Raw genomic sequence first — 12,959 nt, 5'->3', positions numbered from 1 at the left:
CTCATTCTGATCTCGCCTTTATCTGTACAACAACTTAGCACCTAATCCCGCAATTAGACTCATCGTAATCTTTAGGTTGGTTAGGTTGAGTCCAGTAAGAGTGTAAGTTTACGATCGTTGTGCTTGAGCACAAAGTTCATCTCTCTCTCTACTCGACACTTCAACTTAACTTTCTTAGTAAAGTTGACTCATCCTCCCATGCTAGAAGACAAGCTCGACTAAAAAGTCTGAAATTTGAATCTCTTCTAAAACGAATTCAACGTTCTCAAGTTTATATCTTTTTAATAAAATAGTGATTTTTTTTAGTTAAAAAAATGAAATTATCAACTTTTAAAATTTTAATTAATATTTTATGAAAAAGGTAAAAAAAAAAAAAAAAGAAAGAACCATTAAATAATAAAAAAGAGAGGAGAGAAGTTTTGAGGCAAATAAAACAAAATTTTATATTAGAAAAAACTAATTAAAGAAGGGAATGAAAGGAAAGAAAGCAGAGACGGTGGACTTCTAGGCCTCACCGCGAGCGTACTGGGTAATTTCATTCGTCCCCAAATTGATTTTCTTCGCATTTCAGATTTGCAGCGGATTATCGGATCAGGTACTCTCTTCAGCTCGATTCTTCATTTCGTGATTTCTGTTTCGTGGATTCCATCGATTGTCGTCAATTGGTTTTCTGGGTGTAGGGTTTCGAGTAGAATTTGGGGGCGAGGAAATTTTGACTGAAAAGTTCGGTTTGATTTGAAGAATTGAACTTCTGGAGCGTATCGACTCTAAAATTTTAGAAATGGAGGGTGCGGAACAGTGGAAGGTTCAGGTGGAGCAATGGGTAGAACAAGGCTTGGAGCTTGTTCACCAAATACCCCCAATTCAACTCTACGTTGGGGTTGCTGTGTTGTTATTTACCACTCTACTTCTTTTATTGAGTGAGTCTTTTTCTTTATCTGAATGTGCCTTTCTGTAATGGTATATGGTGGAACATTTTGGAATTGAAATTTACTCCCCCTTCTCTCCCCGTAGCTCGCTTGTTTAAGCGCAGAAAATCGAACATCATTCTACTCAGTGGGCTCAGTGGAAGTGGGAAAACGGTTCTTTTTTATCAAGTAAGCATCTGCCTTGTTGGTTTAATTGCATTCTTCATATACTTCGATTCCATTTGAGTGGTTAAGCCTTTTGTCATATGAGTTTATACACTAATTATATTTCTCATCATCTTCGCAAGAAGTAGCCTTAAAGGCCCTAATGTTATTTTGGAATAGTCTGTAGACATTCTTGGTGTTTGATGTCTTGGATACTTCAAAGCATAGCACAATTTGAGACAAAGCATAATTTCTTTTGGGTGTATGATGATGCTATACCCACCTATATATATGTGCTAAAGATTAATGTATTAAGGTAAAGAAGGGGGGAAAACCTCTTGCCTTCTAAATGTGTTGTTGTCATTTATGATGTTTTTATGCCTTTGCAGCTTCGTGATGGTTCGTCTCATCAGGGTACTGTTACATCAATGGAACCTAATGAGGGCACTTTTGTGCTTCATTCTGAAATAACCAAGGTAATTTCTGTTTTCTAGTACTGATACTCAGGAATTGAGAATGCTCCATCGCCGACCCATTTCAGCTTTGACATCAATACGATCATTGCCGCTTGGTTTCTGTTTTCAGCAGTTTTTAAAATAATAGATTTTTTTTTTCTTTGTGTGTCTTGGTAGAAGGACAAACTGAAGCCTGTTCATCTTGTTGATGTTCCTGGGCATTCTCGCCTTCGAGCCAAACTAGATGAATTTCTGCCTCAAGCAGCTGGTGTAGTCTTTGTGGTGGATGCTTTGGATTTTTTGCCCAACTGTCGTGCAGCTTCAGAGTAATGGATTAGTCCTCTCAACTTTTTGTTTACATTCATGTGCATTTACTATATGAATGGAGATGTTTTGAGTAGCCCAAGTTCTTCATGAATGTGTTACTTAAGCTTGAGTCTCCTAAGTTCTCCCAGTTCTCTCGAGAAAACATTCCATATCACCATAGAAAGCACGTAATTTGTCACATTAAGCACTCACTTGCGCTGTCCATATCTGTTACTAGTTTAATTTAATTAAATTTCTATGGAAGGTACCTCTATGACATCCTGACTAATGCGAGTGTTGTGAAGAAGAAAATCCCTGTTCTGATACTATGCAACAAAGCAGACAAGGTGACAGCCCACACAAAGGAGTTTATTAACAAGCAGATGGAAAAAGAGATGTATGGCATTCAACTCTCTATATTAGCAACATCTTTTTAATGATCTGCCATGAATTTGTATTGCAATTTTCAGCATTGTGTTTTTATATGTTTGTACAGTGACAAGTTACGAGTATCGAGAAGCGCAATCTCAGATGCTGATATCTCAAATGACTTCACACTAGGAGTAACTGGAAAAGCTTTTTCGTTCACACAGTGCCATAACAAAGTAACAGTTGCTGAAGCCTCTGGTTTGAAGGGAGAAGTATCTGAGGTGGAGCAATTTATAAGGGAACACGTGTAGCTGTATATCCGAGTCTACATAATGATTGGTGTCTTTTTCGCCCTTTCAGTATGAACTCCCAAATTTGTACTTGAATTGCCATTTTGAGACTTCTGAATTGCATACCAATTTTTGTAGTGTCTTAAGACAGTAGGAACCAATTCTTTATTCCTTTTCAACTTGTTTTGGTCAATGAGTTTCAAAGTACAATTACTTTCTTTACAAATAGATACACTGAAAATATGCAGCTTTTCCCTTGTCATACACGAACATGAAATTTACTAACCAAAGCAACATTGATCTATTCAGGTCTGAGCTTCTTTGCTATGATATCAACAGGTAATGATCCCATAGGTACAGTCGGGTTAACATTATCAAAAAGGTCTCCTTCCCGATCTTCGTCATCATCGGAGCTGTAGTTAGACTCGTCGTGATCCTGACTTTCAAGGTTGTCATCTGGGCTGCTGCTGTCATCTTCACTTGACATGATTAATGCTGGATATGAATGCTCGGTTGCTTGTGAAATTCTCTCAAACTCCTCAACTTTCTCTAAAAGGTCATCAGGAGCAAGACCTATCTCATTTAGCAACAATGCCTTGTTCGAATCAATAGCCTTCTCCCATAACAGCTTCATTTTTGGGCTAGTTTTGATCGTCTGATGATTGCCATGTAAGAGGTCACCATTCTCAATAGACTCGCCTAGAAAAAGTAACAAAAGAGCAAAGATTATTGAGTGTTTAATTAAATGAAAGGAATATACTAACCAGTTGAACACAAACCATCATTTGTGCGTGCTTGACTAGGAAGTGTAGCAGAAGGATCTTCTGAAATATCTGACTTCCAATCCTTTCCCCTCCACATCAATATCTGTTCGTTGTCAAATGATAATAACACACAAGGAACCAATTCCTGTAAACAAAAATCAAGTAGTTATAATTAATAATCTACGTCAAACGATCATCGTATGATCTTCAAACTGCTGCTTCCGAAGTAAACTATACAGAGCCAGCATTTCAAGCGTGCTGCATACAGAAATCGTAAGATGCAATTGCAATCGAGTTCGAAGTCTTACATGATATCGCAAGCAAATATACATAGGCAGAAAAGAGAATGACAAGGCTCAACTCAGTTCCATTGATATAGCAGGCTGTATGAGGAGTTTTGGCTCTAACTACTAATTTCTATGCAAGCAACGTTCTAAGAATCACCATAGACAAGGCAATGAGTAAAGAACGAGGCAGAGATTAAAGGATGAAAATGTATGCCAACCTTGAGTTTAGCACCCAACTTTTTATAATCACTTTCATGCATCCCAGTGCAATCAACCTTCACCAAAATGCTTCCTTCGAAAGCGTGCCTTACATCATTCACCAAGGAAATGTACACACCATTTTTTGCTGCAAAAGGAGATAGATTAAGCTCAAAACTTATAAAGGGGATCAAATGAGACCACTTTGTATAAATTACAAGCAATTGCATTAAGGTTAAAAAAAACGGTCCAAATGAATAACAAATTAAATTTTAGTAGGCTATAGGTGAGTTAGTACAATAATACTAGGGGTGTACATGGTCCGGGTTGGGTTGAGGAATTTTTTTGGACCAACCCACAAGTTCGGGTTGGTTATATTGGTAATCCAACCCAACCAAACTGACAAAACCTATTACTCCATGGAATCACGTTGCCCGTCATGGTCGCATCCCATTCCACATCAAAATTTCTTTTCCATTCTTAAAGTCTTGGCTCATTAGCTTCATCACCTAATTTACATCTTCACAAATGACTAACATTGCCTCTTTCACAAAAGCACTATAAATTATCTCACTTTCAAAGTTGACCATAAAGAAAAACAGAAAAATAGAGAAAGGATCATCTTAGGTCGATAGCAATATGGAATTAAAGAACTCTTTTTGGAGACCGTGGAGAATGATATACTCATTTACCTAATTTACATATTGGCAAAAGATTTTTCCCTTTCATCCTTAGCTCATTAGCTTCCTCTATTGTTAAACCTTCTGGAGCTTCTTGAATGAGTTTTGGATACACAGGGGCCGCAGGTTTCCACAGCATTACAGGGTATTGAGGGCGAGTACGATAATTGTAGTTTCTACCTCGGAAAAGATATAATACGCCACCGACTCGGTGAATTATTTTTCCACCTGTTTTTTCCTGGAGTCATTAGCACAAGAAACTAACATGTAAATGAACTGAGAATGCTGGCTGTTTCTCATAAATCAAAAGGGAATTTGTCAGGAAGAGTTTGGGGAATGTAAACATTCAGGGACAGCATTCTTATAGAAAAAGAGAAAACTCATATCATGCAGTAGCAAACTAGAGGAAATCGATTCAGGGACAATTCCTTATCATGTTGTACAAGATGAATACGGTCTCGTTATCGGTCAAATGGGAATAATGTTGGTAGCATACAAACCTGGTAGATTTTATTAGGTTGGTCTGAATTAGGATAGCATGGTTCATCCAGCGCCACAACATAAGCTTGTGACATAATGTTTTGGAGTTTGGCACATTTAGCATTGGTTATGAGTGAATTATGCCATATTTCTCTTGCTTTCTCAGAGGATTATAATGCAATCCATAAAACATATCACCATTGTGAGATTCCACAATGGTTGGCGAGGAGAACGAAACATTCTTTATAAGGGTGTGGAAACCTCTACCTAGCATATGCGTTTTAAAACTTGAGAGGAAGTCTGAAAGGGAAAGACCAAAGAGGACAATATTTGATTGCAGTGGGTTTGGGCTTTTACAAATGATATTAGAGCCAGACACCAGGCGATGTGCCAACGAGGAGCCTGAGCCCCGAAGGGAGTGAACATGAAGCGGTGTGCCAGCAAGGACACTGGGCCCCCAAAGGGAGTGGATTGAGGGTCCCACATCGATTGGAGAAGGGAACGTGTACCAACGAGGATGCTGGGCCCGAAGAGAGGTGGATTGTGAGATCCCACATCGGTTGGAGGAAGAGAACGAAACATTGACATTCTTTACAGAGGTATGGAAACCTGAAACCTCTCCCTAGCAAACACGTTTTAAAACCTTGAAGGGAAGCCCGAAAGGAAAAGCCTAAGACAATATCTTCTAGCGGTGGGCTTGGGCGGGTTACAACTGTACCCACAATTACGTGGGAAAGTGTGATACAAATTTGGTATTGTAAAACTAGCAGAACAGTCATAAGGGAAGGCAAAATAAAACAAAACTTGCTTCATACAATTGAATAGAAATGACTACAAAATGAAGAATGTGAGAAAATAATACCTCGAGATGATGGCAGATATTGTCCATATCAACTGTGGGAACACCTTTGCAGCGAACTTTACAGACACGCTGCCGCTTCCAATGAGAATGTATCAATTCCAACATGTTGTGGGTAAGTCCATCCCTTCCTAACACGTCCAATTCAAATGAAAAAAGGTCACCAACTTCAGCCGATCATAGAACTGGGAATCGCAACAAGGCATATATATATATGATCACATAACAACAAGCGATAGTTGAACTGCATAAGGAAACGGGGAAAATAAAGCATAGCTCACCAAGATTAACCTGGCGATTATGTGACAAATGGGGTTTCACCAGCATGCGTATCTCCCAATTCTTGAGGGGCTCCCCAAGTATCTCCTCTCTGCTTTTCCCCTCTTTCGGATACTTGCCAAGCGGGAACGGGCCAGGCATTTCGACTTGCTTAACTCCCTTCGTACCAGGAGGAGGCGGATTGAAGGAATCAAATACAGGGATTTTCTTCTTCGAGCTCTTCAACGGAGCTTTGCCCGTCCAGGGTCTCGGCATCGTCGGAGGTGCAAAGGGAAGAAACGCTGGTTCACGAATTGCAATGGGCTTGACCTTGGGGATCTCAGAGTAGCTATATTGAAACTCAAATGGAGCGTCGGGAAGTAGATACGAGACACCCGAATCGCCAATGACGACGGCGCGATCACCGTGGGATGAAATTACTCCGTCCTTGACAGGCTTGTAGTATTTGGAACGGCGGTGGAAGGTTTTGAGAGCAGGATTAGGTGGTTTTGGAGGGTTGGTTCGAAGAATGCGGGATTTGGGTTGAGGGTATTTGGGAATTGGAATGGGTGTTGAAGGAGTAGAAGCGGAGGAGGGATCGTGCGGTGGCGGAGCTGAAGGGAGAGAGGAAAATAGGTGGAGGCCTGGCAGTGACGGCATTCTTGCCATTGTTACAGTACCTTCTTTCCCTCTCGATGGAGGAGACAGATAAGGCAGAGCTGCCACAAGCCTTCCAGAAAATGGACGAAATTAATAATAATAATAATAATCATAATAATAATAATCATAATAATAATAATAATAAAAGAAATATAAATTGTAGCCCAAAACCCATGCAATCGGAGTTGAGACGAAGCCCAACTAGGCCCAAGTCCAAGACTTTTGGGCCCAAAGCCCAAATCGAACCCATGTATAAGAAACGAGCCCACAACAAACAAAGCCCATACAATTTTTTAGTAAATTATAAAATAAACGAAATTAATGGCTTAAAAACTAAAAATAGATAATTATTAAAAGGGGTATTTTCTTCTAATATTATTGTATTTTATATAATTTTAAAATAGGTTATAAAATTATAATAAAAAAACATAGATAGTTATTAAAAAAAAAAAAATACTAAACACATAAAAAATAGGTTTTTGTTTAATAAAAAAAAAATAATAATTAGGGTCCCAGAAACCCTAGAAGGACGAATCCCCTACCTATAAAAGGCAACCATTCTTCCTCACAAACCCTTGTTACACCAGTTCAGTCGTGCGGCTCTGCGAACAAGCCTCCCAAGGATGCAGATCTTCGTGAAAACCCTAACGGGTAAGACCATCACTCTCGAGGTCGAGAGCTCCGATACCATCGACAATGTCAAGGCCAAGATCCAGGACAAGGAGGGAATCCCCCCGGACCAGCAGCGTTTGATTTTCGCTGGAAAGCAGCTTGAGGACGGCCGAACTCTTGCCGACTACAATATCCAGAAGGAATCCACGCTGCACCTTGTGCTCCGTCTTAGGGGAGGCGCCAAGAAGCGAAAGAAGAAGACCTACACCAAGCCCAAGAAGATCAAGCACAAGCATAAGAAGGTCAAGCTCGCCGTCCTTCAGTTCTACAAGGTCGATGACTCTGGAAAGGTGCAGAGGCTCAGGAAGGAGTGCCCTAATGCCGAGTGCGGTGCTGGGACTTTCATGGCCAACCACTTTGATCGCCACTACTGCGGCAAATGTGGTTTGACCTACGTTTACAACAAAGCTGGTGGTGATTAGGTTTATCCGTTGTTTTTCATCATGTTTTCGTTTTATCTAAATGTTTAATTGTCGTTGAATTTTATCTAGAATTGCTCATCAAGCTTGTTTGAGTCTAGTTATTGACATGGATTTTGTTTTCTTATTGTCGATTTATTATCGTTTTTATGAAGATCCTCACATTTAGTCACTCCTTTGCGATTATCATCCTTGAAAAAACTGTTTAATTTTTAATGAATTATATGCTTATCCTAAAGTTCATATATTTGTGTTGAGGAGTTAACTTCCTGTTATTTTCTGTTCGATTGGTAAGTTTTCTGTTTTGGTAGTGCTCAAGTCCGACATATACTTAATGATTTTATTTGCTTTGTAATTTGATTCTTGAACGAACATTGATGTTCTTATCTTCCCTAATGTTATTGACGTATTCTAAGATCACTTGCAACGCGATGTGTTCTTCCTGCAATGCAGTGTATATTTTTTAATCGTTTTTTTAATGTAATTTAGTTTGAAGCGGTTTCAGTATTGTCTTCTTGGGTCACATTTGATGAAATATGTAAATATGATATTTTTCTAAAACCCCCGGTATTAACGTTTTTCACTTATAAGAATAACTCTGCTGTTACTAAGAGACCCACAGCATAAGCTAAACATGTTTGTACTGAACTATTTTAGTTTTTACAATTGTCTACAAATTGCCAAGTTCCCAACCATTGTTTAGTTTGTTTTCATATGTTTCCTTGCGAACTAATCACTGTTGTTACCTCTACAAATTGCTAAGTGGTGTGTTTCTTCGTTTGGCTGTGTTCTACAGCATCAATATCTAAGAACTAATGTTTAAGAACTAGATTAATATTTCTGAACTAGATCTTTATACCCATCTTCCTGTGTTTGTGGTTTGTTTGGCAAAACAAGATAGCTTATGTATATTACTTTATTTTTAGGTTACAACCTGCTTCCATTGGTTTAATTGATTATTTGGGGTTTCGTGATTATTTCTGACTTTTGATATATTGAATTTTTGTGAACTGCAGTTACTGTTTGATTCACTGTGTGTGTGTATGTTTGCCATACTGAAACCGATCGGGTAAGTGCCTGATACGTGTTGAGGATGTATTAGTTGATCTTGAGAAGCTAGTTTTGAATGGTCCATTTGAATCTTTTTGTTGGTTGAAGGCTCAGTCTGATGTTTGATCCATTGGTTGTTTATTCTATACTGGATTTTGAACCATGCATCTTGTTGATTATTTGGCTTGATCGTTTTTATTTTGGATATCAAGCTAAGACCGACTACGTCTTTGAACCTGTCATACTATTTCGATGTCGAATGGATGGAGCAAACCCAACACAGAAGTTCTCATGTTCTTATTCGTTTGGCGTGCTCCTTGCGCATGGTCTTGTTGCTTATTCCCATATGCTCAATGCTTATAAAGTTGCTAACCCAAATTTAAACCGCTGGAATCTAGATGTTACATGAGAAGACTTGGTAAAGGTAAATCATGGACATTTGTTTCTCCTTGATTTACTTGAATGCACAGCTTCATAGAGGATGGTGCAACATAATCCTTCAGCATTTATATGCAAGGGTTTTTTCCTCATTCCTCCCGCATGGAATGTTATTCGACCTTCTATCCGAACTTCGATTCTGTCACGATACCCAGTTATCTAAATCAATTTTTATGTAGTTATTGGTATGATTTTTACCTTGACAAACACCATTTTAGAAATGTGGCAACAAAATTTGATTATATCTTGCATGAAGCTATATAATTTTTGAATTATGCTAGTTTTTTAATCAATTTTCATATTTTCTAAGTAATCATTTGAATTCTTTACCAAATTTTATTGTTATACATTTAGTTTTCAAAACTTTGACAATTATCCTAACAGGTAGTATTCAAACAAATGGCAATACGCGTCTAACGATACCTTGAAACACAAAGTTGATGGCTCTATCAAGAGGTGTCAAACAAATGGCAATACGTGTCTAACGACCCTGAAACACAAAGCTGATGGCTCTATCAAGAGGGCTCATCTGTACGTATGTGAAATAGGCAAACATGGCAGAGAAGGTGGTGGGTAGGAGGGGATTGATTACTACCATTTGGGCCTTCAGACATCGAAGAAAGACAGAGATTCTAAAATGCAAAGAAGTTTTCGAAGCAGACATCATCGTAAAAACTCTCTGCACTTTCACTTTCATCAGTAAAACAGCACGGTCTCCTGAATCACAGCTGTTTGTTGCAAACATTGAAGGACAAAACAACGACACATGAGACAAACAAGCACCACTCACCCAGCTTCATTGAACTTCCAACTCTGTTCCCAACTTCCCAAAACTCTTCCAAGTGTTTTTCACCATTTAATGCCAAACTCCTTCATATCTGCTATAAGTTTGGAGTTCGCCTTCTTAGAACCTACAGACCCACACAGATTTTCTTTCACTTTACAACAATGAACCATCTCTTTGAACTTCCTGAAAAGATTTGCTATGTGCAATGTGGAATCTGCACCACCATTTTGCTGGTATGTTTGTGTTCTTCATTGTTCTTGAGCTTCAATTCGTGTGAATGATTTGTTCATGTGGAAAATGCAGGTCAGCGTGCCGTGCAGCAGCTTGTCGATGGAGGTGACCGTGACGTGCGGCCACTGCTCAAGCCTCCTTTCTGTTAACATGATGAGAGCCACTCTGGTTCCTCTTCATTTTCTGTCTTCTCTATCTCGCAATCTGGTATTTGGAGCCTTTTTCCTTCTTCCTCTTCTTGAATTCTGATTTAATAATCAGATGTTGTTGTTTGTCTCTATCTTTTTGTCCTTTCAGCCCAAAGAAGGTTGTAGAGAAATGAGTTCAGGGAAGTTGTTTGACAGTTTCATAAGATCAAACTTGAAATTTTCTGAGTATGAAGTTGAAGAAGGCTTGATTCCTGTCACACCTCCCTCTGTAAACAAACGTAAGAACATTGTGATTTCCAATTATAACAGCAAATCTCAAAAGTTCTAACTTGTTCATTTGTTTGGTTGAATGATCACTTCAAGCTCCTGAGAAAAGACAGCGTGTCCCATCAGCATACAACTGTTTCATCAAGTAAGATATCAAACTTTCAAACTTCTTACTCATTTTATAGTGAGTTTGGGATCACTTCTAATAGTAGAATATTAGTGATGGAAAGTTCTCCCCTGGCCGATATTAGCTATAGCCGATATTGTCTTCGCTCACACCCGTTCCTCTCTTTAATGGATATGGGATGTCACAATTGACTCTCCTTCGGGCCCCAGCGTCCTCGCTAGCACTCGTTTTCCTCTTCAATTGATGTGGGATCTCAATCTACCTACCCCTTCGAGGCTCAGCATCTTCGTTGATACTCGTTCCCCTCTTCAATCGATATGAGATTTTATCCACCCTCTTTCGGGGCTGAACGTTCTCACTGGCACTCGTTTCTTTTTCCAATCGATGTGAGATCTCACAATATAACTCCCTTTGGGGCTCAGCGTACAGCGCCCAGTGTCTGGCTCTTATACTATTTATAACAACCCAAGTCCAACGATAGCAAATATTGTCCTCTTTGAGCTTTCTCTTTCGAACTTTCTCTCAAGGTTTTAAAAATACGTCTTCTAGGGAGAGGTTTCTACGTCCTTATAAAGAATACTTCATTCCACTCTCCAACCGATGTGAGATCGACAAAGTGAGAAGCAATCTCTCACTCTTGGGAGAACCTAAAAGAACCTCTTAATAAATGAATAGATTCCAAGCCTTCCAAGCTTTCCAAGCCATCCAAAACCCACTTTAGTTGTTTAAAAGAATGAATCTAATCTGTTTTTGTTCGAAAAGGGATGAAATCAGAAGGCTCAAAGCTGAAAACCCTCAAATGACTCACAAGGAGGCCTTCAGAACAGCTGCAAAAAATGTAAGCAGCAGCAGCAGCAGTCTCAATCGACTTAATTATGATCTGATTCATAGCAATATGTTCTGTGAATCCTGAAATGATTTTGGTTTTGATTTTGATTTTGATTTTGATTTTGATTTTGATTTTGATTTTTCAGTGGGCAAACTTCCCTCCAACAATCCAACAAAAAGAAGACCCACAGAACACTCAAATTCCAGAGGTAAAAACACAATCTTTGAGATCAGAAGTTATGATATTCAATCAACTCTTCAAACCCATTACACCAAATGGAAAGCAAAACACAAATCATTCATAACGATGCTTGAAAATGCTCCTTTTCCAAAGCCACAAATTTATGAGACTTCCATTAAAAGGGTAGGAAAGGTCATAATAATGAAGAAGTTGGGGCGTTTTTGTGGCAATTTTAAGCAACTGACGCAGTAATCAGAGTTTGTGTGTTTGAAAAGTTTCAGGTTGAGAAGAATGGAAAGTGTTTCCCAAGGCATTCAGTTTTGACATAACTCACCATTTCAGTGGAAGCCATGCCTGCAATGCTTTCACTTTCTGCTCTCTCTTACTTCAAAAGGGCTGATGCCATTGGGAATCAAAGTTTCTTCCTTTTTTTCTCCTTTTCTCAGTCGATTAACTGTCTGGAAAGCTTTGATTTTTATAGAATCTTCTGCCATGTCGGTTTGTATTTCCTTTACTAAATCGCCCTTTTCAACTTTCAAACTATCAACCAGAATTCTTGGTTCAGAATGAAGAATTGAATGCCCACTTCCCACTCAAAATCAATTTCCATCCTACCAAAATAATTTTAACAATTTCAAAATACTTATGTTTAAAATTATTAGATAATATGAAATTGATGAACGTTCGATGTTCGTCTCAATTTAGGAAAATAGTGATGAGGTAAACGGACTTCTAACAAATTATAACATGAGTGTAATAATGGAAGATAAAAGGGTGCAGTTATATACAAATAGAGAGGTTCATTTAACCACTCGAACCCCATGAGAGTCTACAATGGAGAGGAGTCGTGAGATCCCATATCGGTTGGAGAAGGAAAATTAACATATCTTTTTAGGGTATAAAAATCTATTCCGAGTAGACACGTTTGAAAACTACGAACTTGACAGCAATACACTTAAGTTATAAGATCATCAAAAGGAACTAAATATGGATGAAAGCAGTATTAGTGCCAATTTTTTTTTTTATTTTTTTATTGTAATACTAAAATTTAAATTTTTAAAAATTAGGTGGGTAAGATATTATAATATTATTATTACTTTCAAAAATTATATTTAAAATTACTTAAATAGA

General features: G+C 38.4%; 4 protein-coding genes across 8 annotated transcripts; 3 read left to right on the top strand and 1 right to left on the bottom strand.

Annotated features, from left to right (window-relative positions):
• The first annotated feature begins 436 nt into the window (after positions 1-436).
• LOC111802554 (uncharacterized) lies at positions 437-2,672 on the top strand. Of its 2 annotated transcripts, none has more exons than XM_023686965.2 (7): positions 437-595; positions 681-920; positions 1,015-1,097; positions 1,463-1,549; positions 1,706-1,854; positions 2,100-2,231; positions 2,331-2,672. In XM_023686965.2, the coding sequence occupies exons 2-7, from the start codon at positions 782-784 to the stop codon at positions 2,512-2,514; spliced, it is 774 nt and encodes a 257-aa protein (XP_023542733.1). In that variant the 5' UTR covers positions 437-595; positions 681-781; the 3' UTR covers positions 2,515-2,672. The 2 variants fall into 2 exon arrangements, with proteins under 2 accessions (XP_023542733.1, XP_023542741.1); XM_023686973.2 differs by having other exon boundaries at positions 452-595; positions 742-920.
• Positions 2,623-6,755, bottom strand: CAF2 (RNA-binding CRS1 / YhbY (CRM) domain-containing protein). The gene is made up of 6 exons (XM_023686953.2): positions 6,043-6,755; positions 5,765-5,892; positions 4,435-4,660; positions 3,763-3,890; positions 3,273-3,402; positions 2,623-3,192 (listed from the first exon to the last, which is right to left on the bottom strand). Exons 1-6 carry the CDS (start codon positions 6,686-6,688, stop codon positions 2,795-2,797), a joined length of 1,656 nt encoding a protein of 551 aa, XP_023542721.1. The 5' UTR covers positions 6,689-6,755; the 3' UTR covers positions 2,623-2,794.
• Positions 6,756-7,245: 490 nt separating this feature from the next.
• Positions 7,246-7,942, top strand: LOC111776608 (ubiquitin-ribosomal protein eS31 fusion protein). The gene has a single exon (XM_023655998.2). The coding sequence runs from the start codon at positions 7,303-7,305 to the stop codon at positions 7,771-7,773; it is 471 nt and encodes a 156-aa protein (XP_023511766.1). The 5' UTR covers positions 7,246-7,302; the 3' UTR covers positions 7,774-7,942.
• A 147-nt stretch (positions 7,943-8,089) lies between these two features.
• Positions 8,090-12,454, top strand: INO (Plant-specific transcription factor YABBY family protein). Of its 4 annotated transcripts, none has more exons than XM_023655995.2 (8): positions 8,090-9,244; positions 9,643-10,278; positions 10,349-10,483; positions 10,574-10,703; positions 10,789-10,837; positions 11,582-11,657; positions 11,794-11,856; positions 12,104-12,454. In XM_023655995.2, exons 2-8 carry the CDS (start codon positions 10,207-10,209, stop codon positions 12,155-12,157), a joined length of 579 nt encoding a protein of 192 aa, XP_023511763.1. In that variant the 5' UTR covers positions 8,090-9,244; positions 9,643-10,206; the 3' UTR covers positions 12,158-12,454. The 4 variants fall into 4 exon arrangements, with proteins under 4 accessions (XP_023511763.1, XP_023511764.1, XP_023511765.1 ...); XM_023655996.2 differs by having other exon boundaries at positions 12,110-12,453; XM_023655997.2 differs by having other exon boundaries at positions 11,794-12,454.
• The last annotated feature ends 505 nt before the right edge of the window (positions 12,455-12,959 follow it).

The sequence above is a fragment of the Cucurbita pepo genome, chromosome 1, assembly GCF_057944985.1.
Source record: "Cucurbita pepo subsp. pepo isolate OVF chromosome 1, ASM5794498v1, whole genome shotgun sequence".
Classification (NCBI taxonomy): domain Eukaryota; kingdom Viridiplantae; phylum Streptophyta; class Magnoliopsida; order Cucurbitales; family Cucurbitaceae; genus Cucurbita; species Cucurbita pepo.
The sequence above is the reverse complement of the archived record's forward strand: the minus strand, read 5'-3'. Positions and strand labels throughout refer to the sequence as shown.

What these genes read in the sequence shown, in the direction of transcription:
- CAF2 (XM_023686953.2), bottom strand. Translation starts at nt 6,688, where the DNA reads ATGGCAAGAATGCCGTCACTGCCAGGCCTCCACCTATTTTCCTCTCTC. An exon ending in ATATCTGCCATCATCTCGAG is followed by an intron (nt 4,661 to 5,764) that starts GTATTATTTTCT and finishes TAATGACTCCAG; the next exon opens with GAAAAAACAGGTGGAAAAAT. An exon ending in TTTGCCAATATGTAAATTAG is followed by an intron (nt 3,891 to 4,434) that starts GTAAATGAGTAT and finishes CTCCTTTTGCAG; the next exon opens with CAAAAAATGGTGTGTACATT.
- INO (XM_023655997.2), top strand. Translation starts at nt 10,207, where the DNA reads ATGAACCATCTCTTTGAACTTCCTGAAAAGATTTGCTATGTGCAATGT. An exon ending in TCTGCACCACCATTTTGCTG is followed by an intron (nt 10,279 to 10,348) that starts GTATGTTTGTGT and finishes TGGAAAATGCAG; the next exon opens with GTCAGCGTGCCGTGCAGCAG. An exon ending in TCAGAACAGCTGCAAAAAAT is followed by an intron (nt 11,658 to 11,793) that starts GTAAGCAGCAGC and finishes TTGATTTTTCAG; the next exon opens with TGGGCAAACTTCCCTCCAAC.
- LOC111776608 (XM_023655998.2), top strand. Translation starts at nt 7,303, where the DNA reads ATGCAGATCTTCGTGAAAACCCTAACGGGTAAGACCATCACTCTCGAG.
- LOC111802554 (XM_023686965.2), top strand. Translation starts at nt 782, where the DNA reads ATGGAGGGTGCGGAACAGTGGAAGGTTCAGGTGGAGCAATGGGTAGAA. An exon ending in CACTCTACTTCTTTTATTGA is followed by an intron (nt 921 to 1,014) that starts GTGAGTCTTTTT and finishes CTCTCCCCGTAG; the next exon opens with CTCGCTTGTTTAAGCGCAGA. An exon ending in AACTGTCGTGCAGCTTCAGA is followed by an intron (nt 1,855 to 2,099) that starts GTAATGGATTAG and finishes TTTCTATGGAAG; the next exon opens with GTACCTCTATGACATCCTGA.